The sequence below is a fragment of the Malaclemys terrapin genome, chromosome 4, assembly GCF_027887155.1.
Source record: "Malaclemys terrapin pileata isolate rMalTer1 chromosome 4, rMalTer1.hap1, whole genome shotgun sequence".
Taxonomy (NCBI): Eukaryota; Metazoa; Chordata; order Testudines; family Emydidae; genus Malaclemys; species Malaclemys terrapin.
In genome coordinates, this window is record NC_071508.1 from 93,971,251 (window position 1) to 93,997,631 (window position 26,381).

The 26,381-nt window shown below is 48.6% G+C and overlaps 1 protein-coding gene across 4 annotated transcripts in view; it reads right to left on the reverse strand.

Annotated features, from left to right (window-relative positions):
- Positions 1-6,832: 6,832 nt before the first annotated feature.
- The window catches only part of BAHD1 (bromo adjacent homology domain containing 1), a 63,605-nt gene continuing 44,056 nt past the window's right edge, over positions 6,833-26,381 (reverse strand). For all 4 annotated transcript variants that reach the window (XM_054027424.1, XM_054027422.1, XM_054027421.1 and 1 more), the window contains exons 3-7: positions 20,764-21,125; positions 18,411-18,570; positions 17,315-17,391; positions 13,906-13,997; positions 6,833-10,354 (exon numbers count right to left, since the gene is read on the reverse strand). In XM_054027424.1, coding sequence (XP_053883399.1) covers positions 10,165-10,354; positions 13,906-13,997; positions 17,315-17,391; positions 18,411-18,570; positions 20,764-21,125 — 881 coding nt within the window. In that variant the 3' untranslated portion in view covers positions 6,833-10,164. The remainder of the gene's footprint in view (positions 10,355-13,905; positions 13,998-17,314; positions 17,392-18,410; positions 18,571-20,763; positions 21,126-26,381) is intronic.

The following is a 26,381-nucleotide window of genomic DNA, read 5'->3' on the forward strand; positions in this document are numbered from 1 at the left end:
CCGGAGGACGAGATGGAAGTCCCCCCAGCGCTGAAGGGCGAGCTGCACCTTACCCTGGGAACCACGGGAATCCGATAGAAAGAGGCTCAGCTCATCCCGCAGCGCGGAGGGGGAGGCAGCGGCCAAGCCGCCGCCATCCTCCGGCGGGGCCCCTGAAGGGTCCTCGCGGCCCACGGTGACGGACAAACAAGGGGCCGAGCTCCGGCGCTGCTGCGCTGGGCAGCCCGTCCCCATCCCCGGCAAAGGAGAGAGCGGCTGAGGGAACAACGCAGCCCCAACAGTGGCAGGAAGGGGAGACACGAAAACCGCCCCCTGAGGGTTGTCTGCAGGCAACGGAGATGCGACAACCCCGGGGGCGGCAGTAACACCAGAGGTGGCAAAAGGAGACACCTCGGGGACAGGATCTGGGGCAAGGGCGGGAGTAGGGGCGGGGCTCGAGACGGGAACAGGGACTTGGGCAGGAGAGGGGACAGGATCAGGGACGGGAACGGGAACGGGCTCCCCATCTCCCGCTGCCAAGCCGCTAGACTGCGGCTCCCCTCGGCCAAGGTCAGCATCCGAGGGGACGGAGGCAGCAGGGGCAGGGGAAGCCTCAGGGGCAGGAACGATGGAAGGGGCAGGATCGGGGATAGGAACCGGCCGCTCAGCAACGGCCGTCGCCCCGAGGGGCTCGGCGGCCGTGCACGAGATGGTAGTCGCGGCCGGGCTGGCGGGTAGGGCTAAGGGTTCTCCCAGGACTAAGTCGGGAGCGGCAGAGTGGGGCGAGGAACCGGGAGCAGGAGAAGGGGGCGGGACTAAGCCAGCACCCGGATCGGGGCCCGCTGGCAGAGGGTCGTCCTCCCCTTGGGTAACCGGGGTCAGACCCAGGGCCTCGATCTCATCGAAAATGGAGGTGAAAGCGGTCCCCTCGGCCCCGGCGACCTCCCCGCCAGTCACGGAGACAAAGGCCGCCCCGGCATCGGCGGCGGCGGCGGGGGGCACGGATGGAGCAAGGGCCGGGAGAACCGCTACGGAAGCCTCCTCAGGTGTGGGCTCAACAAAGGGGACAGAAGTTTCCCCAGCCACTGCCACGGCATCCACGGTCTCCATGGCCGGCACCTCCTGCTGGGCACCGTCCGGGGGCGCGGAAACAGAACTAACAACGTCGGCCCCCCGCGGCATCTTTCGGGGGGCCTGCTCTCCCTCCTCATCAGAGGGGAGGGAGAGAGCCCGCGACCTGCGGGCACCGCGCTTCCCCCGGACGGTCACCCAGCCCCCCGAGGTGGAAGAGGAGGTGGAGGGCCGGTCAGCAGGGGCAGGGCCAGAGGGCAAGGGCGATGGCTCCGGGGCTTGGGGCGGCAGGGTCGGAGGGACAGCAGGGGCGAGGGAAACCTCCCCCTGGGGCGGGCCCTTCCCCGCAGCCGGCGGAAGCCACCCCGCCCTCTCCTCCACATGCCCCGCCGATCCAGGGTCGGCGACGGCAAGGCCCGCCCGCCCGGCCGTCTCCGCGGCCAGAGCGGGAACCGCGGCAGAAGGAGGAGGGGCGGCGGCAGCAGCAGTGTCCGAACCGCCAGGGTTGCCGGCGATGACAGGGCCGGCACCCTCCCGGGCCCCGGGGGTCTCGGACGCCCCTCCAGGCCGGGCCAGGGGACAGTCCCTCCGGACATGCCCCGGCGCCCGGCAGAGGAAGCACCGGGCCTCCCCCGTTGAATAGTGGACCCGATAATGGACCCCCCGGTAGGGCACCAGGAAGGACCCCTCGAGCGCCACTCCGGCACCCGCCGCCGGTGGCAGCTGAAGCTGGACCTGCCGGCGGAAAGACAGGATGTGCCGGAGGGCAGGGTCCTTACAGCCCAATGAGAGAGAGCTCAGAATGGAAATGGGCTTCCCCAGGGTGGAGAGGGCCGGCAACAGGGCGGCGTTGGGGAGGTAGGGCGGGACGGAGGTCAAGAGCACCCGTACGCCCAGGTCCTCCAGGGGTTCCAAGGGCACAAACACGCCTCCCACCGCCAGGCCTCGTTCCACCGCCTCCTGCGCAGCGGCCACCGACGCCAGGAAGAACACGGCCTTCCCGTACATCTTGGAGGCCGCCACGATGGCCGTAGGCCCCACCACCCTCGCCAAGGCCCGCACATAGGTCTCAATGTGGGGCGAGGCAGGCACCAAATGGCAACGGACGCCATGCCTCCTAGTCAGCGAGGGGAAGGGGCCGTGGTCACCAGGGACAGGCCCAAAGGCGGCGGTCGGGGCGGACGACGGGGCGGCACGCAAAGAGGCGGCGGCCACCTGGGCGTATGCTCTGGGGGCCGGAGGTGGAGCGCCACCAGAGCTGGTGGAAGGGACGGCAGGAGAGGGAGGGGCCGCGGCCGGTGTTGGGGCCGCAGCGGGGACCGTAGCCCTGCCCGCAGGAGGTCTGGCTCCACGGGCGGGGCCCTTGCCCTTCTTCCTCCCTTGGCCCTTCCTGCCGGTGGAGGGGGCAGCCGTGGCAGCGGCGGTATCCGGGACAGGGCCAGCCGAGGGGCCGGCCACTGGGGTGGACGGGGACGACGGGGCAGGGGCAGGGGCAGGGGCAGGGGCAGGGGCAGAGTCCCCCGCCATCACAACCTGCAGCCGCTCCTCCCCTCTAGGCAAAAGACAACACAAAGGGGGGGGGGTGAACAGTGCAAAAGGGGAGGGGGCAACAAAACGGGGGCACAAGCGCGCGCGGGGGGGGCGAAGGGGGGGGTGCACCGGAGCAGCGGCTCGGAAACAGAATGGAATGTCCAGCCAGCTGCAGCCCAAGGACAAGGAGGGGTAGGAGGAAAAACTCCAGCCAGCCGCAGCCCAAGGACAGGGCCGGGAACACAGCCAGCAGGCTAGGAACCGAGGGGGGGGGGAATGGGCACCAAACAAAATAAACCGAAGGGGCTCAAAAGGAGGGGGGTAGGGTAGGGCCAACTAATACAAAGGGGGCTACAGGGAGGGGACCCCACCAGCGAAACGTAGTTGGGGGGCAGGAGAAGTCCAGGGCGAAGGAAAAGGTGCACCCACAGCGTTCGCGAAGCGCAGGCTCCGCCGTTCACTGCTGCAAGTAAACAGTCCCGGACGATGGAAATGGCGGGGGGAGCAAACAGCCCTGCCGAGGGGTGAAAAGCAGGTCCAGGTGGCACGCGGGGCGGTGGAGGGGTTGTCGGCAGCTGTCGGCGGTGGGGGTGGTGGTAGAGGGGGAGTAGATGAACGAAGGGGGGGGCACCGCACCCCCCCCGCACCCCCTTCAACAGTCCGCTACGGGGGACGGGACAGCAGGATCCCAAGTCGACCTCGGAGCTTCCTGGCAAGCGACGGCTTCCAGTCCGAGGAATTACAAACGAGAGGCTCAGTACCGTCCACACTCCTAACGCGACTGGGGGCACCACCACCCCAGGAGCAAAGATGGCAAAGTCACTCAAAACACAGTCCTCAAACAACCCCCTCCACAATCTCCCGAACCAGGGACGCAGTCTCTTCGCACTCCGCGACGGAGGCAGCGGCTCCCACACAGGAACAGCAGCAGCAGCGAGCGGCAGTCAGCCGGCCGGGCAACCGGCCAGGCAGGCAAGCAAGCAGGCGGGTGGGCCCCCAGATGGTATCGGTGTTGGCGTTGGGGGGCCGATGCTTCTCCCTCCGGAGGCGAGGGCGAGGGGGGGGGCAGGCCGGCAAGGCCCCCCCCTCCGCACTCCTCACTCACGCACGCAGCAGCAGCAGCGGCAGCAAAAGCAGCAACAGCAGCAGCAGAAAGGGGCCAGGGAGGACGGAGGGAGAAGGGAGCACAGAAAACTCCAGCCGGCTCCCGACGGCCCCTGAGGGAGAGGAGCCTGAATTGGCACCCAAGTGGGCGGAGCCACCGCCACCTGTTCCCGCCCCCCGGAAGTCAAGGGGCGGGACAGGAAGTATAAGAGCCAGGCCCCAGCCCTCAGTTAGAGCCCAGCAGCCGGAGAGGCCAGACGTGCCGGTGCGAGCTCCGGCGAGACCAAGGCTTCCCAGAGCCAGGTACCCGGACACGGACGGACCGAGCTGCCCCAGAGCCAGATACCCGGACACCGACCGACCGGACCTCCCCAGAGCCAGGTACCCCGACGCGGATTGGCCAAGCCTTCCCCAAGCAAGGTACCCCGAGGTAGACTGGCCACCCTTGCCCCGAGCACGGTACCCCGAGGAGGGGCCCGAGCGCCCCCCTGACCGGAGACCGGAGGAGCAACCCGACCCGGACGACCCTCTGCGAAGTGAGGAACCCATGGTGTGGGACCCCGTTGCCGAGCCCAGCGGGGAGCAGGTACAAATGGAGGAGGAAATGGAAATCAGCCCGGGGGTAGCTGACCCCAGTCTAGCTACAACAGAGAGCGAACCCATGTTGGTGTGTTGCGGTCAGGACCCCACCAACACAGCGGCAGACTGACTGCCGCTCTTAGGGCCCCGGGCTGGGACACAGTGGAGTGGGTGGGCCTGTGTCCCCCCTGCCACCCCACTTAACGGGTGGCAGTCTCCCCCTCCAGCCAGCGCTCTGGCACCGCCACTGAGCTATTGCTTGCTGCCCTGAACGAGTGCTTGTTGCCCCACCCTGACTGAGGGTCTGGGGCGTCCCGAGTTTGTCCGTGCTCAGCTCCTGATACCCAGACCTGAACCCGAACCCCTGAACTATTGTTTGTTGCCCCGCCCTGACTGAGGGCCTGGGCCTACTAACTTTGTCTGGGCTCAGCCTGAAGGAAGGTCCTGAGCCCCTGAACTATTGTTTGTTGCCCCGCCCTGACTGAGGGCCTGGGGCTACTAACCCTGCCTGGGCTCAGCCTGAAGGAAGGTCCTGAGCCCCTGGACTATTGTGTGCTGCCCCGCCCTGACTGAGGGCCGGGCCTGAACCCCTGACTTTACTGCTCAGCCTGAAGGAAGGTTCTGAGCCCCCTGGACTATTGTGTGCTGCCCCGCCCTGATTGAGGGCCGGGCCTGAACCCCTGACTTTACTGCTCAGCCTGAAGGAAGGTCCTGAGCCCCCTGGACTATTGTGTGCTGCCCCGCCCTGATTGAGGGCCGGGCCTGAACTCCTGACTTTACTGCTCAGCCTGAAGGAAGGTTCTGAGCGCCCTGGACTATTGGGGGTTGCCCTCCCCTGAATAAGGGCCTGGGACGTCCTGAGTTTGTCAGGGCGCAGCTCCGGATCCACGGAGCTGAGCGCCCGAACTACTGTTTATTGCCCCGCCCTGAGCTAGCGCGGGGGCTTGACTGACTTTGTAATCCCCAGCTCCGGCAGTGAGGACCGGAGCCCGGGCCTGAGTTACTGCCGGACCCTGACGGAGAGCAGGAGCTCATTGCAGAGGCCGTGTACCTTTGGCCTAGTCCCTGCCAGAGGGGCGGAACCCTGAGACCGATCCAGGCCGTGTAGTGAGGCGGCCTGGCCCCCGACGGCCCCTGAGAGGGCCCGACCCCCGCACCGGACGTTTACAGTATGACACACTTGGGAAATGGACCACGCACAAACTGGCAAGTCCGGAGATGTCCAGCACTGTAGCATTTTCTAAATACAGAAATCAAAATATGTATAGAGCTTTGTGGCTCGGGATGTTCACTAGTTAACTTCCTGCATACATCTCCCCCTCCTTGTGCCTTCACTGTCTGCTGGTGGCTTTGCCAACAGATAGCGGTGGCCTAGTCACCAGACGGTACACACCCACATAATCTGCAATGCCAAGTTTTCCCACCCGGCTAGCGGCCTTATAGACCCATTTCTGCAGCCAGCTCAATCTCCAAGCTTTCTCCAACCTGCTGCAGTGGACGAAGCTCTTCTCTGGTGTTTCCAAATCCCACAGCGAACCTGCCAACAGCCTCAAAGAAAACACAATATTTAATTTGCGTAAAATAAACCAGCCCAATTTAGATACATTTAGATTTGCACACAGAGCAATAGACAAAGAAAGTGAGTCCAGTGGATGGCACACCAGCCTAGGAGTCAGAGGACCTGGCTTCTATTCCCAGCCCTGCCACTGACCTGCGGGGTGAGCGTAGGCAAGTCATTTCACCCCTCTCTGCCTCTGTTCCCTCTTCACCCTTTCTTTGTCCTGTCTATTTCAACTGTAAACTCTTTGGGACAGGGACAGACTTTCACTATGTGCATGTACAGCACAACAGGGTCTCTCTGTCACAGTTGGGGTCTCTAGGTACTACTGTAATACAAATTACAGACATCCACTGATCTCCTGGTGATGTTGAAGGGACTCTCCCCTCCCTCCCTCACCCCCCAAGGTGATAATCCGTCATCCCTCAGAATGCTTTGCTGAATGCGTCTGTTCCAGTGGGCGTTTCTGTCTGGTGTTCTGAAGGCACAGGACTCGGAGGCTGAAGGGTTTTTGGCTTTTACCACTAAGAAGTCAACTTCTTTTTTTATTTTTAATTCATTTGAGAGGAAGACATCCTCTTTCAGATACTCCTGGGATGGAAGCCACAGAAAACCAGATTAAAAAAACAATGCCCCCATCTGGTGCTCACTCAGCATTTTCCTCCTTGGGTGGCTCTCTTGACACACACAAAGATACCTAATTACTTTCCCTATCCCTTTGTCGGCTCATTCTACAACCCTACAGATATCCACACCTCCATAAGTACTCCCCCCCCTCGCTCCCAACTGCAAGTTTCCCATCAATCACACATACCAAGGTCGCACATTAACATTTGCTCCTAACAGACTCAATCTTGCTCGCTTCTGGTTCCTGGATTACTGGCCTCTACTCAGTTCTCCTCTTAAATTGTTCAAAGAGCCCCCCTGCCTGAAAACTGGCCAGAGCTGTAAGCCATATGGAATTCTGAGTGACAGCGAAAAATAAAAACTGCTCAAGACTTGACATTTGTTTTCTAAATCAATACAATTTTTCAAATTTATTTTTTAAGAATTACTTCTAATATATCTTTCTCACAGAAGGAGGGTATAGGGAATGTTCTCATTCCATCTGTAAACACTGAAATACAGATCTGGGAAACCAGGGAAGAGACACAAAAAAGTGCATTTTACAAAATTCTCAACTAAAATATATTTTACATGTATTACATTTCAATTTAAATTCTACTGACTGCATTTTCAGTTTCAAAAAATATTTCCATATCTAATAGATTAAAAAAGCATGAAATATTCTCATTATGGATAAGACATTTTGATTCATTTACATGCTGTTTGCACAACAGCATAAGCAACCATGTGAGTCTTGAACAATGTTCTTGGCCTGAAGCAGATTCTGACATAACATCAGAAGAGACAGGATTTCTCCTCTCCAGATGGGGGTGACAGCACATCCCAGAACATGGGTAAATACAATTTTTCCTCCCCCTTTGGGCAAGCTGGATTTCTTTTCCCCCACCTGGAAAGGAGATAAGACAGGTGGAGGGGGAACCAGGAGAAGTAAGATTTTCAGCAAGTGACTGTGGTTTCTGAAGCTGGATAGTAAACGCTTTACTGACTTTGCAGTAGCGTGCAGATTTGAATTAGCAGGAAAGCTTGAGAAACCCTGTCACGACACCAGTAAATAAAGCTACTCCTTTTGCAGAAGAGGATCCCCAGGCATCCTAGCATGGACTGTCCCTGACCCCATTGATCCTACTCAGGATGGCTGTCCAAGGAGTCCCAAATCTGACTCAGAACATATCAGCTTGTCCATATAAGGGTTCCTAAGACTTTCCCATATCATCAATCTGGGCTGTTTCCCCTGTATTAGGCCCACTGCTCCATTTTCCTTGTGCGCCCCTCTCCACCCTGTAGCCACAACTAACTACCTCTCACCATGGGACCAGAAGGGCAGGCAGCAGCTACAGAAACTACAATATTGCTCCACAACCACACCACTGTTTACTACGAGGGAGCAGGAACTACACCATTCTCCCATCTAGAACCAATGAGCATCCATCCCCTCTCACTTGGCCAATTGAGAGCCCTGAGGTTACCCCGACCCTGCTCTGATGCTGTAGTGAAATGCGCTCTGTAGTGCCAATGGCCTGACCTCCTTATTCCAAGTAATTGTTAAGGAAAACACAGACAATTACTTGACACCAACAGTGCCTTGAGGTATAAGTGGGATTAGATGCTTAAATTATGGATTTGTGCTCAGGTGCCTAGGGTTAAACCTCTTGAAAATGAAGGCTTGGGAGTTTTCCCCTGGGGCGCACTGGCAGGGACTTTGGAATTTTCCATCGTCCTCTGGAATACTGAGCAGGAATTGTCCATTGAGATCAAGTGAACATATGCCACACTTCCAGGGTTGGCCCTCATGGACCTCAGACCTTCCCATCTTCTTTCAAGGTTCTCTTGTCCTTCCATAAACATTCCCCTCTTTGGTATGTAGAGCAAATCTATGGATAACGCCTGTGTTAACAGAAACACAGGCTGCACAATTTTCATGTAACGGAATTTAATGTGGTCGGGATATTTTCTCCAGGCCAGGAAGGCGTAGCCTCAGTGATCAGAGCAAGAGGAAAATCCCCTTGATTCCAGCTCCGTCAGTGTCCGTGGTGAGTAAAGGTAGTGCTACTTCCACTTAAAGGACAACAACATTAAAGCAGTATGAACACTTCTATTGTTTAACACTAGTTCAGGCACCCCCAAAACTGAAAATGCAGGTCCCTAGTTTAAATGAGTGACTCCAGCAGTCAGCAGGTACATGGACCGATACAGTGTTGATTCTCATTCTTTAAATTAGTGCAATCTACAAATGGATTCCCAGCTTTGTGTGACTGATTCAATGGACTCTGTTATGCTGTCCTTTGGTTTTCTTTAGAATTAACTTCAATAGTTTGTGTTAAGATAAACTAAAGTATCTCTAGGATCTATACACATAAGGCAAGAGGCAAAAGTATCCGTAGGAATCAGGTAGCATTTTTCAACAACGCACACCTCTCATTGGTCAGTTCCTTTCAGAAGCCACAAAGCCACCCTGGTGAGCATGTTCAGATGTCAGTATAAGTGGTAGGGGAGGAGGATGGAAGGCAGTGCCAAGAGAGAGCACTGCTAATTTTCTCAGCAGTACGACCATGCCCAAGACCAAAACAATCGTGTCAGGTGTCATTTTTAGGATGAAATAGCCAAAGGAAATATTTTTCATTTCTTCCCCTGCCTCTAGCTTACCCACCTATGGTGGAATGTGCACATCTAGATTCTACAGGGACTAAACTACAGCAAAGAAAACTGAACTTGGAAGGGAGAGAATAAACCATTTACACTGCTAAGGAAGGCCTCTGATGTCAAGGAGGGCAAGGAGATGAGTATCCTAAAGAGAAGAAAAGCATGGCTTTCACCTACAGAGCAAACCTCGTGTGTTCCATATCTTACAACAGTACGTGTCTGCTAGAGGTGTGCCTTGTTGGCCAAAGACCTCTGACAGACATGCAGCTTTCCATAAAGGCGTGAGGTAAGGCCTACTATCCCTCGCCCCGTTTTCTGCCTTGCAGCTGAAACGGAGTTCACGGCCTGCCTAAAGGCCCCAATCTGGGTTGTAAAGCATAGACTGCAGAAAAATTGTACAGGGAAAAGGAGTCCCTCTCCCTTTGCAAAGCAAAAACTATTCAGTACGGCAGACGGCCGCTCTGCACTTGGCACAACTTCAAGAGGCATTATTGGATTTTGAAGTAGCAATGACATCAAGAATCCCCACACCCTGCCTTTTCTGCTGGGCAAGCATGACTCTCCTGCACCATGCAAATGAACTGGGCTTTGCCCTCTCTCTTCACATCAGGACATGAAAACCATGGACCTGTCACAGCTTGACTCATACCTGCACCACAGCATCCCTCCTGCATATTCTGACCACCCCCACCAATGATGGCTTTGGATTTAGTATACTGGCTTTTCTCCCCTGCAAAACCCCTCTCAATATATGCATCTCTATATACATATATAGATATAGATTTACATACGCAAGTACCTATATCTATATACATATATTTATTTATAGGTATATATTTTAATTTATGCTCTTTAATGAAGTGCTGTGCTTTGAACTGCTGGCCTTCCTTGACAGGGATCTGTTCCTGAATGCGGAAATCTTTTCAGTCTTTGAGGACAGAGTTCTTGGACGTTCCTTCTGGCCTGCAAGCAGTACTAGAAAAGTTGCTGAGCATGCATGGATGTCCCAGATGGTCAACCTGCCAGTGGCTCTCTGGTGCCACTTGTCATCACCATAGCTGGACTGAAGAGTTTTGCTACTGCGGATTCTTCAAGATGCGTCCATGTCGAAAATCATAGACATGGCGGCAGAGAAAAACCAGATCAGGATCAGTGTCCTCTGGCACCTTGCGATGTGGAGGTGTGGAATACTCTTCTGACGGAGGAACCATCATAGTTTTCCTGCCTGGGATCCCCTCGACACGACGCTTTGCCAAGGCACAGAATCTGCAATGTAATTAAATACAAAAAGTCACAGGGAATCTTCATTTAGTGCCTTCACTGCTCAAGCTTTCACTATTCCTGCTAAGGCCTCCTGCTGGAAGAGACTATAATCTCTTTCTGCTCCTTAGGGTTACACCCATTATAGTATATTCCTGCCAGGCTACTCCAGGAGTGGGGAGGATAAAGTTATGGATTCTGGAACAGAACTATCCTTTCACCAAAAAGAGATTTAGAGGTTGGTTTACAAGTTATAACTACTCTGATCTTTACCAAGTAGCACACTACTTTAGTTTCCTGGCTGGTAGATTCTGTACAGTTTTACAGTATGGAGAATTACAACAGTTAATCTGCATTGTTTAACCACCTTTGCCTTATTTCTGTTGATTAGCACTGGAAAAAGATTATTGCTCAAATAAAGGTGATTAAGCAAGAACATAAGCCAGGTCACAGAACACTCCGTTCTTTGAGTCAACAAGGCCTTTTACTGGTGCTGCAGGATGACAAAAAGACTTAAATTAATGCATGGTAGAGTTGGATATTCTGCAACAATAACTGCCATTTGTGAGCCTGGTCCAGGAGGAGGAATATGCCCTAGTGGATTATGGTACTTTAAAACAATGACCGGACATTTGCAGAAATAATGCGTGCATATAAAACGATTCGCCAGCCAGTCAACCTGATAATTATACCACAGTGTTTTAATTTATAAGCACTCATGGCAGAAGGCTACTGGGCACCTTAAAAATATTAACATTTTAGTATGAATGGAGAGAATGTGCACAAACAGAGCTGAGACCAGGAGCAGAACAAAGCATGCCATCCAAACACCAAGTAAAATAAAAAACCTTGAGCCTTGTCCAGTGGGACGAAACAGACATGCAGTGGGGATTGTTGGGAGGGACAGCATTCCTGGCCCTGCAGAGAAGGTCCTGCCTTCTGTCCTTTCTACAGTTTATTTATAGCAAAGCAGCTGTAAGAACCTCACTGAGCTCAGCTGTAGCAGCAGGACATAAGCAGAAAATACCTGATGTAGAAGAGCCCTCTTACATAAGGTTATATGACTATAGCCATAGAATAGTGATACATTAGCTGCCTGTTCAGCAAGTGAGCAACCTATGGAATGTGGGTGTAAAACTTGTGGGCGAAGGCTCCTGCACAGTAGCCAAGCTTGTTCTGCAATAGCTGCAGAGCTGGAGTGGTTTAAGGGCACAAGCATGCACATAACAGTAATCCAGCCTAAAGATCAAAGGCTGGAATCTCCATGCTAAGGTCGGCATCAGGAAGAAAGCGCCTACATTTGAAATATTTTGAAGCTTAAAAGCAAACAAACAACTGTTGACCACTGATGAAACATAGGCTTTGGTGATCAGATTGTGACTGAACATAATTCTCACGGTGAGAACTCTTATCATTGTGCTTGGTACATACCCCAGACACAGAACTGCCAATGAAACAGCAAAATCCTCCATCCACTGGTAAGATCTCCTTCCTATCTAGCTTGAGTTCAAACACGTTCTTTGAAACGACTGTGGTAGCACTGGGATGGAAGCACCATGAACAAGGCTTACGTAATGTGGGGCATCTGCTTACTAACCTAGCTGGTTGAACTCTCACCTGAATAGAGGCACTTAAGAATGGGGGAGGATATCTGCAAGATCTCAATGAAATGGATACCACTGATCAGGCTACCTTATCAGTTCTTCAAGTGGTTTCAAACACACATTGTGCAACAGTGGTTATCTGAACAAGCATCTGTATAGGAGGTTCTTCTGAGCCAGTGAATTCAGTTTTGCTGACCAGTTTGTGAAAACACCTTCCCACTGCCTGTGCTGATGTCTTTAGACTCCCTGAGCATTCAAACCAGTTTAGCACAGCTCAGCACTTGTATAGTGTGCAGAGAGGCACATTTCTAAGGAACACCGCCAACAGGTCCAATTAGTACAAAATTTGTAAAGGCTCCACACGGTGCAATAAAAATATATCAACATTTGGCCAGTGAGTCAGGAATAGCCCCTGTGGGTTCTGAGATGGGTAACCTCTCCGCATACAATAATTTATGAGGAAAGGCTATATTCCAATCACAGCAGCTTCATGTCAGAGCTGATGCAACTTCATAGGTTCAAAGTAATTAGAGTAGGAACAAACCTATCCTATTTTTCTCTGGTAGTTTTTCTCTGAACATACCAAGCACATTTGTGAGAACATCCTGGTTTCTTTTTTGCAGCGCCTCACTGTATCAACAAGCTTTTCTTTACTACATTTTCATTCTATGGCTCATTTTAGCAAGTGCTTCTGAAAGTGTAGATATGCCAAAAGGAAAATGACAGAAAGGGGTCTTTCCAAATTATTTTAATTCCCCAATTACTCAAAGTGGATTTATTCCACTTTTATTGAAGTTCCATAAAGGCAAATTCTGAGTAATTCAGAGCTGCTCTAGTTGCTTTAATGTAACATCCACCTGCCTGTCAAGCCATGCCACAGGGAAATGGGACTCCTGTCCAGAAGTTTCAAACCAGTGCAGAAGCCCAATGCTATATTATTCCCAGTCACTCACGTCTGCTTTTTTGGGGAGTGAGTTATTAAAAAAGCAGCAGGTAGTTAAGAACCAGGATGTACATGGTGCTCAAAAGAACTTTTGTAAAAATCAGTATAAGTTCGTTTAGTTAAAAATAACTATTTTAGGAAATGACCTTCATTTTTAGAAACCCAGTGAAGCATTGGAACACGGCATAAGGACCAGTGTGAAACTGGCTAAGATCGTTTTACTGCCCAAGATGAGCAAAGCATACAATGCAACCAATAGCACGGCGTAAAAGCACATCAAATAGGACAAATTTTTAAAGGGTTATTTTCCATTTTAATAACCTACGGTCTGGACTTTAAATCTAATTTCTATTTTGCCATTGTTACTTTTATGTTAGAAAATACGGTTACTGTTAGAAAATACAGATACTCTGAAGTCCTTGGTCACTAAGACTGATTAAAAATAGCAAAAATTAAACTGTAAAGTCAGTTAAATATTTCTCTAGTCACTATATTGGGTGACCTAATTACCAAAACACCTGATACTATAGGCATGCCTACAAAGAGTGATAAGGACAGCAAACACATTAGGCATATGCATTTTAGTTGAACTTGGAGCACACATGTGCATGTGGAGGAAATGTATAATGCTTGTAAGGGTTTGCTACATTTTTCTATTACAGTACACTCCAGTTTTGTAACTGAAATGTTATTGTGTTTTTACTGTGTCTACTGATGAGCATGTTCTGTAGAAGTAAGGTCATGCATGCGTAAACACTTATAAACTGCTTAGAGTGTTTATAAAACACAAAGCAAAAAGATATCCAAAGGAGCTAAAGCATGACAAACACTCCTAGATTAGCAGAGCACTCTCATTCACTAAATGTACCGCAGTACAGTTTAACTAGAAGAGGTAGGCTGCAAAGCACATGCAGTTCTGCTGAATGAGATCAGGTAATAGAAATGTTGAAAAGAACTGGTGATACAGAGATAAGCTGCAAAAGCAACAGCAAGTTAAGAGCACCACCTACCTGCAGTACTCTGCAAAGGTCAGAACATAGCACTTTTCCTCAATGCAGGCAATACTGTTTTCATCCTGATGTCGGGATGCAAAGATCTCATTCTGCAAACGGATATACAAAGGGGACAGTCACTCAACTGGACAGGAGCACTTAGAGAGGCAAGGCAGTCCTAGGTACTCTCTCCTTAAAGAAGAGAAAGGCTATGCACACATGCAACAACACGCTTCTTAAAGAGAAAGCACAACCCCCTACAAGTTAGACGTTGCAATTAACCCAAACAATTTACAGTTATAATTTTATAGCCTAATTGTTTTAGTGACCAAAAGAACTTCACTGTTTAACATTTGACCAAAATGTTATAGCTTTCCCATCACATAAACTCACTGCCATTCTACTTTATATTATCAGGTCTCCACATGTATGGCTAATATCACTGGTCAGTAAGACAGCTGCCACCAGCAGGCAGTTCAGAGATACTGCTTATAACCAAATCTCTCATTTCAAATGCAATTGAGAGTCTGTGACTTATATTTCAGGTTTCAAAGTAGCAGCCGTGTTAGTCTGTATCTGCAAAAAGAACAGGAGTACTTGTGGCACCTTAGAGACTAACAAATTTACTTCAGCATAAGCTTTCATGGGCTACAGCTCACTTCTTCAGATGCATAGAGTGAAACACACAGACAGAAGATATTTATACATACAGAGAACATGAAAAGGTGGAAGTACGCATACCAATTGTAAGAGGCCAATCAATTGAGATGAGCTATGGACACAAATCTGACATCAGGAATCATAACATTCAAAAACCAGTGGGAGAACACTTCAACCTCTCTAATCACTCAGTGACAGACTTGTAGGTGTCAGTTTTGCAACAAAAAACCTTCAAAAACAGACTCCAAAGACAGACTGCTGAACTTGAATTAATATGCAAATTAGACACAATTAACTTAGGCCTAAACAGAGACTGGGAATGGTTGGGTCATTACACTAATTGAATTTTTTTCCCCCCATGTTAAGTTCTCCTCACACCTTCTATGGGTCATCTCGATTATCACTTCAAAGTTTTTTCTTCTGCTGCTACTGATTGCTCATCTCAATTGATTGGCCTCTTACAATTGGTATGCGTACTTCCACCTTTTCATGTACTCTGTATGCATAAATATCTTCTGTCTGTGTGTTTCACTCTATGCATCTGAAGAAGTGAGAAGAGTAGCCCATGAAAGCTTATGCTGAAATAAATTTGTTAGTCTCTAACAAGTACTCCTGTTCTTTTTGTGACTTATAGTGTGATAAGTGCTTCTCACCAGCTGACCTTTCAGAATGCTGCATTGAGCAATATGAATGCAGCTTTTTCAAAAAGTGCTCTTCCAATACCAGACTCAGCAAGAAGACAGCTTAGAGGGGAAAATGTCCTGTAATGTCTGTCAGGGGAAATATTACAAAAGGCCCAAGATGTAAAGAAATCCAAAGTAAAGACAGGATTTTTCACCCCATCCAACCCCAACGTCACACCTCTAGAACTGTATGTGGAAAGACTGGAGAAATTGCATGGCAAAGAATGAACCTTCTTACAATCCCTCACTTTGTTTAGCAACCTAGGCAGGAGCTCTCTTCCTCCCCCACTTCCAATACCCTGGGGGACAGGCTCAGTTTTCTCTTTCCTGCTCTGGAAATCTTTTCTGATTTATTTACACAAATAAATGATATGAATGGTACTTAGCCAACCTCTCCCACTAGCCTCTAAAGTACTGTAGTGATCAGTCTCAGAGTAAATAAATTATCCCCTTTTCTTCTCCAACTCTCCCCCATCAACTGAAAGAACTATTCTAAGTGATGAAAAAATGGCAATAGCGTCTTCTCCCCAGTCTGAATCTCGAAAGGGTGCATCTGAAGCAGTTAGGGAGGGGTTGACAAGTGCTGCCACTGGGCATAGGCCAACCCAGCTGGAGCTAATTTAGTATCAGGTGTGGGAATCCAAAGTGAAGAGGATCTGGGTGCTGTTGTGTAAGTGCCAGCAATGTGCTTCAGCGTTCGTTTCGCCTGGAGCCCCAGGGAAGCAGGGTAGGCGGAGGACGGGCTTCACTACAGCCTCAGGAGCAGGGTCAGAGTCTGGGAACGTGATCAACAACTAGAAAAGCAACAAAAAACTAACCAACAAACAAACCCCAACCCGTAGAGGTGTGTGAATGTTTTGGTTTCCTCCTTAAATCAAGTTTACCTGAGTCATCCTTGGCAAGTCTATTCCACCTACTCAGCCCAGTGGCAGCTTCTCCTTTTAAAGCAGTTTTTGTATAGCAAGACAGGTGTGGGAGGAGGAAAGTGAGGTAGTTCCTCCCTAACCTGACTTCTTGCTCTCTATGCACTAAAATGCAGCTAGATACTCTCAGATTTCGTTTGTGGACTACAATGTCACAAGGTACCAAACTGGTTTCCAAAAGAAAATCTGGGGATCATACATGCGGCATGAACAACTACTGAATAGAATTTAAAAACAGCACATTGTGGACTTTTTGTTGGATGGAAAAATGGCAGTAACTCATTCCTCTCTTATCTCTGTTCTTTTGGTTTAAAAATGTACCTTTTCCCCTCCATACAAAACCAAGCAAAGCAAGAGGCCTGGGTTTGAAGACATACTGGGTCACAAGTTTTACTTTTAAAAGTGAACACTCTGTGCAGAAGAAGCACAGTATCCTTCTTAAATCTGTTTTTAACCCCCCTAATAAATCCACCCTTTTCTGCCCATTATACAAAAAGGGAACAGGAGCTGTTGGTCCCATATGACTAATTTCAGGCTAGAGGGATTGGACCTAAAAGAGGAGTTTTTAATAGAAAGTCACAAATTCAATTAATAGATTTAAGGAAAGAAGGGACTCATTCGGATCATCTAAGTCAGAGTCCCACATAACACAGGCCAGAGATTCTCACCCAATAATTCCTGCATCGAGCTCATAACTTCTGGCTGAACCAAAGCCCATCTTTTAGAAAGACATTCAGTCTTGATTTAATACAAAACACAGCATCTTCTGATTCCCAAAACAGCGCACCTTCCCCTAGCTAAAGTCAAATAGCCTCTTTTCTAAAGTGGCATAGGACTGTTTTCAGATCAGAGGAAATAGTAAATTTTAAAGCAAAGAAGATCCTGCGAAAGGAACAGATACTTCTGTTACTACCCATCCTTGCTACTCACAGCATCAGATTGCTTGTGTCCTACATGAAACACACTGGTTTTACCCATTCAACACAAAAATATGGCAGCATCTGTGGAGCAGCCAGGAGACCGGTGTGACAAGGATCCCGCCTCCATGTGTTATGAAGGGCTAAGCACGAATGCTGAGCAGGGATGTTCATTCCCTGGAATAGAGGGGATCCTTGCCAAATATCCCCTAACCGTCCCAACTAGGTATTTGGGACTGCTCACCTGATGCATGCTGGGATTGCGACCTCCCTGAGTGTGCTCTGGTCTGTAATACCACAGGAGACTCATCATTAGCTCTCCTGGAAGGAGACAAGAGACATTTTAAAGTTAGTGATGAAAACATGCATTAAGGGGTATCACAAAATCCAGTTTCAGTTCTCCTGTTTCATCCATCAGCCCTTCTATTTCCATAGCTCTCACCTAACTGCAGCTATACTGTGATAAATATTTGATGCTGAGCTGAGTTTCCTTTTGTTATAGCAACTGACTAGGTAAAACAAGTGGTGTCACTATTCCATTGTACCTGCCCCACCTAATAACTATTCACAGTCCCAGATGAAGAGGTCACTAGTCAACAAAGCCAAACGTTCAAATATGAAATAGCAGCTGAACTGGGATTTATCAAGTACACGGGTCCAAGGTCTGGTACTTGCAATATTTAGTTCTGGACAAATGCAACAACAAAACAAGCACTGCTAGCATGGTCGCAGCAATGTCCTTACCATCTTAAGTTTTGCTATTTCACAAGCTGTCAGGGGTATGACGTGCTCTGTATGATTTGGCATACTGAGCTTCCAACTTATACAAAGAATTAGGCTCTAGCCCTGGAGACCTGTCAGATATGGGATCAATCAAAATCACACTATTCCAATTACTGTTCGGCTTGTCCCTATTACATGATTTTCAGTGCTAATATCAAGAACTTCTGCAGCTACAAATCAATGCTTCATCTCCCAGATTACAAACTGCCTAGGACATTTGCACAATTAGTGGTTCATGAGATACCTGCTCCTACAAAATCACATGGGAGAGATTGTTGCAAAGATCTTTAGTTGGTAGATCTGTGCCGATCCTTTAAGGACAACTACTGATTCTGAGTTAATGACTAAAAAGATGAAATTTCAGTTCTTGTATCGGGGTCACTATAAGGCTCTGATTATCTAGCTCCTCCCCTTTATCACCCAAACCTGTAGTGGTGAGTTATTCTGGCAAATTAGCGTCCGCTACTCAATTCTGCCATTAACCCATTTCCACTCAGTTCTTTGGAATTTGACCGACAGAGGATGAACATAATGTACTCTGGCTTTCTGCCCAGTACCTGTTTTCGGGTCTTCCCACAGCGCCGATATCTTTGCCACATAAGGCATAGATTTCTTTCGCGGTCCTGATTTCAAAAGGACTGTATCTCGTACCCGGATAATTTCCCCATCTCTCTCCACAGCCTGGTAGCTCTTACGAACAGCTGGCTCTGGCTCATTCTACAGTGTTGGCAGGGGAAAGACAGGCAAAAAGTTAGGCTAGGAAATACTTTAGAACAACTAATACAAGCTGCCTTTAATCTTCCTGGTCTTGATTAAAACAGTTCACTAAAAGCCCTGTCCGAAGTGGTGCACCTTGGCTGCAAGAGATCCCAGAGAGAAGTCACACAGCACAAACCCACTCATAGCATCTCTACATCCAGAGGGTAAATTTGAAAAGTGGATGTGAACTATTTGCTAATGAACCTAGAAATAAAAAGCCACAGAACATTCTCCTAGGTTCAGTAATCAAGTGTCTTCAGATCAGGTATGGCCACCAGTCTGATGTTCAGAAAGGTTATGGAGAAAACATACTGCTATTGCTTCTGTACAGTAGATTGCAGAATCTTCACCACGCCAGTTTAAGAATCAGTCCTAGTCTAAAAGGAAAAAGTAGTACTTCGAAACCATCTCCCCCGTTGTATTTTAAATGGATCAAAAGTGAGCATTCCTACACCTGTGCACACACAAACCTGCTTTCAGGTAAGTGTTCTTGTGACAACCCTTTTTTAATACTATCAACCTAGATATTGTAGATTTCCAGCTGCTTATGCTACTGGTGCCATTGGAGACTAAATTTGTTGTTTGTTTTGAAATGTAATAATTATGCTTCTTAAGAAACTATTAAAAACTATTTGTAAGAATGCAACAACATGTAATATGTCCTCTTGAAAATACAGGCAAAGTGAAATCCACTTTACCAACTAAATGAAGTAGAGGGGTTGTGACAACACAAATTGGACTGGAGCAAAAACATTTGGGCTGAGTTACTTGATTCTTGGCTTCTCATTCTTCTGCCAGCACTACAGCAGCACATGCCCTTGTCTCCAGCATGACAAATGAGCAAAGAAAAAGCCTAAAAGGTGAAGGCTGCTTTTCTGCTCTGCTCCCACCTGACCTCTTGGGCATGAGGAACAAGAGTAACGGGCTCTGCCTCTATGGATACATCTACAGTACAAAACCAAACCAAACCCAAAGCCGACATTCCCACTCAGGCTGGAGCTTCGGCTCTGAACTCAGCAAGGGGGTTGGTCCCAGAGCCCAAGCTCCAGCCCTAGTGGAAATGTCCACACAGCTATTTTTAGCTCTGCACTGCATGCCAGAGTGTGTAGACCTGGGCTCTGAGACTCTCTGCCACAGGGTTGTTTTTTTGCAATGTAGATATACCCTCTGAGTTAAGAGCCACCTGTTCTGCCCCAAGAGACATGGGATAGTTTCCTTCCGATTTTTTGCCAGATTTGTGTGTACAATTTGATATTATGGATAAAATGAAACCACAGAGCAGGGTAACCCCTGATGCAGCAGAGTTGCCTCACAGGAACAAATCTCTACTCCTACAGGCTCAGAATGCCAGAGATCTGTTGAAGGGGGAAGCCTAGTTTGGAAACCCCCATGGAGAAGAACAGCTGGCTAGGGCCTATAAATAGGGCATAAAAGATGTGGGCTGGTGGGGCCCCCATTGGCCTGACTTTGTGTCCTTCCCAAGGCCGTGTACTGGGCAACAGAGGGGAATTATTGCTGGAGCTACAGGCACCACCAATGGCTGACGAGACAAGCTCAAGCAGCTTGGCAGTTGCTATTTTTGCCTTAGAATTGCCCTTAGACTGCTGCTTCCTCTACTCCCTGTAGTGGGGATAGAAGGTACCACTTGCCACTTCCCTGCTGGGGTTCACTGCTTTTCTGATCCAGCACCTGGGTCCTGGCTTACAGGAGGCCGTCGTCCCTCTCTGACTACAAACCCAGCAGCACTCGTTATCAATAATCTGGGAAGAGGGGCAGGAGAAGCAGGTTTTCCTTTTAGGCTTTTTCTCTGCTTGCCTGTCATGCCAGACGCCAGGGAAGACCAGGGCATGTGCTGCTGCTGTACTGGAGAAAGAACGGGAAGCCAACAATCAACCCAAAGCCCAGCAAAAATGTTTTGCACCAATCCAACTGTTCCCTTGTTAAAGAAATGCTGGATGACATCCAGTGAGATCGTGCTGTTACAGAGGTAACAGCAGGAGTGTCACTCTGGAGAATGCTCTTGTACCTGCAGTCAAGTCTACCTAACCTGAAATCCTGCAACCCCCCCTTCCTTGTCCCTACTGGATCTCAGTTTACTGTGCAGCATGCTTGGAGGCATACATAGGAAAGCAGGATTTTTCCAGCACTTACCACAACATACACGGCCTTTTCGCAGGCTGCACCCACGGGTATCCAGCCATTGGTCGCTCTCCTCCTGCTGATGCGCTGCTGCTTTGGATGAGAGTGACCTCCTGCTGCTTTGCTATCACAGGCATGTAAACAGCCCGTTGTATTTCGAAGACCAGATTTGGAGCCACTGGGAGGCTTGGAGCTCTGTGGACACTCTCGGGCCATGGTCTGGGGTTCCGAGTTGGGAGTCTGCAAGTGAGGAACTGGTTCTGCAGCTGGTGGCACACTGGGCACAGGGCATCCTGAGAGTGGGTGGGCAGGTGATGCAGGGTGCCCTGCCACAGGGATTGTGAGGCTCAGCTGGTCCAGAGATTTGCAACTTTCTAACAAGAGAGGGGGAGAAGGGAAGAGTGATATATTTGTTCGGCAGTTTCTTGATAACGACTAAATTAGCAGGATGATCCCAAGCTAAGCAATACTTTCCTACAGAATTCTCTTTATTGCACTACTAGTAGTAGACAATACTTATATTTAAGATAAACATGCACCTCCTGTACTAGGAAGCATTTTGTACTACTGCTCAATTCTAAAAGCAATGACACTTGAATATGCTGCTTTGAAAATGCAGTTAAGTACATCCTCACTATGACAAACCCATTTGATATGCCCCTCGGTAGTGCTAGCCTATCATGTACAAAGGGCTGGGTTAGCACCCTAAGTGATACTAGACTTCAGTGATTCCAGCCTGTCAACATACATGTAAAGATGAGTAGCAGCAGGGCTTACTGTGCGAGAGAGTGAGAACTCGCAAAGGACTAAATTATACATGAACCATCTGTCACAGACTCTCTACACATACTCAACCCTGCCTCAGCACAGGATGGTGGACTAGATGACCTCTTGAGGTCCCTTTTAGCCTTACATATCTATCCCTCCGTACTAATCCAAAAGCCCAATTTCCTTCAAGGTGCCAATGCAGGCACTAAGTTTAGTCAGTGGAAGTGAAGAGCTTTCTCTAATGAGATCCAGAGCAATGATAAAACATGGGGCCGAGCTTGAAACAAAGCATGGGCTGTTGCCTTTAGGACAGCCCTATATCCCAGAAGCAGACAGATTTACTACAAGTCAGCTGACAAAGCCTTCCAAAAGCATCCCGAAGCATTTTACAATGATAACACACATCCAAAATTCCCAGTGTCCGAAGTGTTTAATCCATGAAATAAGCCAGAGTAAAAAAGAAAGAAGCTTAGATCTGAAGAAGTCTAGTGACACAGCATTATCAACTCCGGCAGGAAGGGAGCCCCCAGCTTAACAAACAGCCCAGTACATACGAAATTCCCCATGCTTCATAAATCTGAAAGCATGCATCCTGGAAATGCCAACAGGGCAGCTTGAGGCAATCTCAGACAGCACTAAGGTTCACAAAGACAGTTGCTTTGATACATCTGCAGGTCCCCAAGTGGGCACCGCCTTAAAAATCAAAGCAGTTTAAGTGAATCAGCGTAATAACTGATTCAATTTACAGAGTGAAGCATGGCTGAGGCTGCTCCAGACAGCAGGAAACTGCTGCCCTCTGCCTCCCACTCAGTGAGCTGTAAAAGGTTATGAAACAATCACCATTCTTGGAGGTAGGAGCAGTAACAAAAGAAAGATGCATTCACAGATTAGCAGCAACAGCTATAAAAACAAGCACAGCTAACAGAGCTGGTCGGAAAGATTCTTGATCTCTCTGCTTGCTCGGTTTGTAGCAGCATGCAGGGCTACAGGTGTAGAGTACTGTTCCCCTGGGAGGAGGAGTGTTTCCTGTCACTCAGCAGCTTTCCTCCGACTTTTAGCTGATGGGGTTAGTGGGTGATTGTGATGGGTGTTTAAAAGATTGTGAAGTGGGAGGAAGAACATTGGACGGTGCAGAGGGGCACACAAGGAGAATGGAGCAGTTGTACTAATAAAGGGGAAACAGCCCAGAATGATGATGTAGGGAAGTCTTAGGAACTCTTAAATGGACAAGCTGATATGTCTTGAGTCAGATCTGGGACCACTTGGACAGCCACCATGAGTAGCTGTATTTAATGGTGTGAAGATTGGGAACTGAACTCTGGCACCCTATGGCCTAGGCACCTAGGCTAATTCCACAGATGACCTGGATAATAACGTAGCAGCCTCATGGACATTGAGATCACAAGCCCTTTTCAGTTCCAAACTGAAGCATGACAAACAGCTTCATACTAATACAGGGGTTCTCAAACTGGGGGTCAGGACCCCTCAGGGAGTCGTGTGGTTATTACATGGGGAGGTCGCAGGCTGTCAGCCTCCACCCCAAATTCCCGCTTTGCCTCCAGCATTTATAATGTTAAATATATTAAAAAGTGTTTTTAATTTATAAGGGGGGGGGTCGCACTCAGAAGCTTGCTATTGAAAGGGTCACCAGTACAAAAGTTTGGGAGCCACCGCTCTAATAGCTACCCACCTTAAGAAAGGGAAAGACTTCATTCAACCAGTGCTCAAGAGGGCCACAAGAACCCCATCATTTCCTACATTCCCATCTGTCATTCATACATTCCCATCACCGAAAATGATCTGCCCGGATTTAACCTCTCTAGCATCCCTTCACCGCCCATTAATTCATTGGTTTCAAGTGCTACCAATAAAGCATCCCCCATGTCTAAAAATAGATAATCATTGTGGCCAACTCCTCATCCAGTCTGCTCAGTCTTAACCCCATTACCCTGTGTGCAGTTTTACATAGCAGGCGGCTGTCACTGGAACACAAGAGTAATCCCTCTCTCTCTCTCTGCCGGATATGGCACACAAGCACTGCCCACGACACCAGTCTAATCCTTTCACCTGTATACAGCGGATCCCCATCATTCACCTACAAGTGAACACATCCTCCCCACTGAATGAGACTGGCACCTCATTCCTGCAATGCACTGTGCTACTCTGAGTACAAAATTAACACCTGTCCCCCGTAAAGAGAAGGCTAGTATCTATAAGCAACACTAACTAATCCCATCACTATCAGGATGGCAGCATTCAAAATTAGTTACCTCTACAAGGGCAGTTTGGCCCCACTAGGTACCCAGCTAACCTCTCTAACAACAGACTGTAATCAACAAGAATATAGACGCAAGGCACTTGATATGTCAAGCTGGCAACACTGGGGTATCAACCTTATCCCCTTTTCTCTGCATATGACATAATTCAGGTTAAGTAATTCTTTAACTCACTGAAGCTGACCTTTCCAGGAAAGGCTCAGATCTTTTTCACAGGGCTCAACAAACCAGATCTAGAACATTAAACTTTATTTATGCTAGAAGAGACCTCCCTCCACAATTCACTCAGCAAAAGCAGAAACTCTAGGGTTTTCCAATTTTGCAGAATTCTAAATGGAAGTTACTCAGCAAGGAAGACAAGAGGGCCTGTCCACACCTTTGAACACACACAATGCAAATGTACCACATTTAAGAAGTGTGCTACCTTGCTATTTCCCTTTAAAAAGAAAAATCTATAGCAGGGAAAGTCTGGAGGAATACAGCAGAGTTGGAGAAATCCTACCTGTGGGACAGATTGGCACTACTCATGGCATCTTAGCTATCAGCTTTCCAAGAAGGGATGACATCAATTTTCTCCCTCTGCATAAGACATCAACTTTTCTCTCTCTACACAGGAAATCACTCAGAGCACCACCAAAACATCATCACACCCCTTTCATCTGAATGTTAAGCTAGCATCACTAAGGTGCCTGACCCAATTCCTTTTAGTATAGTATAGACTGGCATGACTCAAGGCAGTACGTCAAAGAGCAGTATTTTTATTTCTGAACTAGTCTTCTCACAAGTATTATTCAGTTATGAAAACACTGAGAGCTATTACTGAGACTTTTATGTTACTGTCTAGCCCCCAGGGTGGGGTGGGGGCTTCCACACCAGGACAGCAGAGATCTATTTTGGAAAAAGGAAATCTACACTTTGCTCAAGTGCTTCTGAGTTACAGCACCTTCTTAGAACGGAAGGAGGCCATAAAGCCCATCTCACCCTGTACTCTTGACTTAGAAGTTTCATCCACCTACCTAAAATCCCCCAGCAGTTTTAATTGGATAAGTTATCCTTCCCTTTGAATCCTAAACTGTACAGCATTGCTGCATGTAGCTGCATCTTCAGAGACAATTCCATCTCAGCGGTAGATGAAGCAATCCCAGTTTATAGATTACACTGTATTTTGGCAATAGCAACACACACCTCCTTTATAGCTTGGTGGCTTTTATGCTGAAAATGTACTGGTATACGATTGGCCTGGCACAACAATTCTGGTAGCCAGTTTTAAATATTGTAAACAGACATTTTTCTACATAGTGAAGGCAAAGCTCCTGGATAAAAACCACAGTACAAAGTCAATGGATAACATAGCTAGAAAAAAAAGCTACACAAATACCTGAACCATTTATTAAACATATTACGCTTCTGGATTTCAATGTCTCATAGGCTACACACAAAAGCAGGGAAAGGGATCTAATGGGATCTCAAGAATCCACTGACATTCAGTGAGTTAATTATTTCAATGTACAAGGTGCAATTATGTTACAAATCTCACTGCTAACATCTTTTGGTGTTTTTCCAAACTGGGTTGTGTGACAGAGTGCTGGACAACAGCAGCTATCCCAGCGCTCTGATCACAGGATCACCAGTTAAATCACCCGGGAGGAAACCTGAGGAGCAAAGCTGTGCCTAATTGATAGATTGGGGATGGGCAGGAGAGAGCTACAAGGCTAATGAATCCATCAGCCCAGAAAATAGAAAACACACAGGAAGGATGTGCTCAGTGGGGAAGAGAGAAAGACTGAGAATGGCAGGCAGGCTTTTCAGGGTCAGAGGCAGAACCAGGAAAGCTCTTTCAGAAGGAAGATACTTTCCGTCTCCCCCACTCCTTGGCTGAGAGAGCAAAGAAGCATATACTATTGTAAATGCAGAGCTGCACAACTCTGGAAAGGGGGTGGGGAGAATACTGTAATACATTGCACAAGGTGTTTGACTAGAAGGCTCCAAGCAGTTTGTGCCTAGAGAAGGGACAGGAGCAGGACGGTGCCCTGTCACAGGTAGCACCTGCTGAAATACTCAATAACTTTGGTGCATTCAAAGGAAAGAAAAAACCCAAATAAGAGATTTTGTGAGATTGCAATAAAATGTATTTTGGGAATGTCATGGTTCGCAGATCAGGTACTGTGCAGAAGCCAGTGCCAGGTTCCACACACTGCCCTATCAGCATGCTTCAACCCTTCACTAAAGGGAGCCCCTCCAGGGATGAAAGGGTCATTCGATCTCCATGGTCTAGATCAGCCTTTGGATTCAGCTGGAACTCTGAACTAGAGCTCTTATACACAGTGGTGGCCATTTGGCAAACTGGACCGTTCATCCGCTAGGAACTGAACAGACCACCCCTTCATTTCCCATAGAATAGACAGCAATTGTACTGTAGTTACCTCTAACCTGGGAAGAATTCAAACCAGGGACCACTTTCTTTCTGCCTCAAATCTTACCAGCCTTCTGACTCAATTTTTCCATCCCCATAAAACATTTTAATGGAAACAGCCTTCAGAGGAAAAGGAAGGAATGCCATAACATCTAGAGGTGTAGCTGAACGCT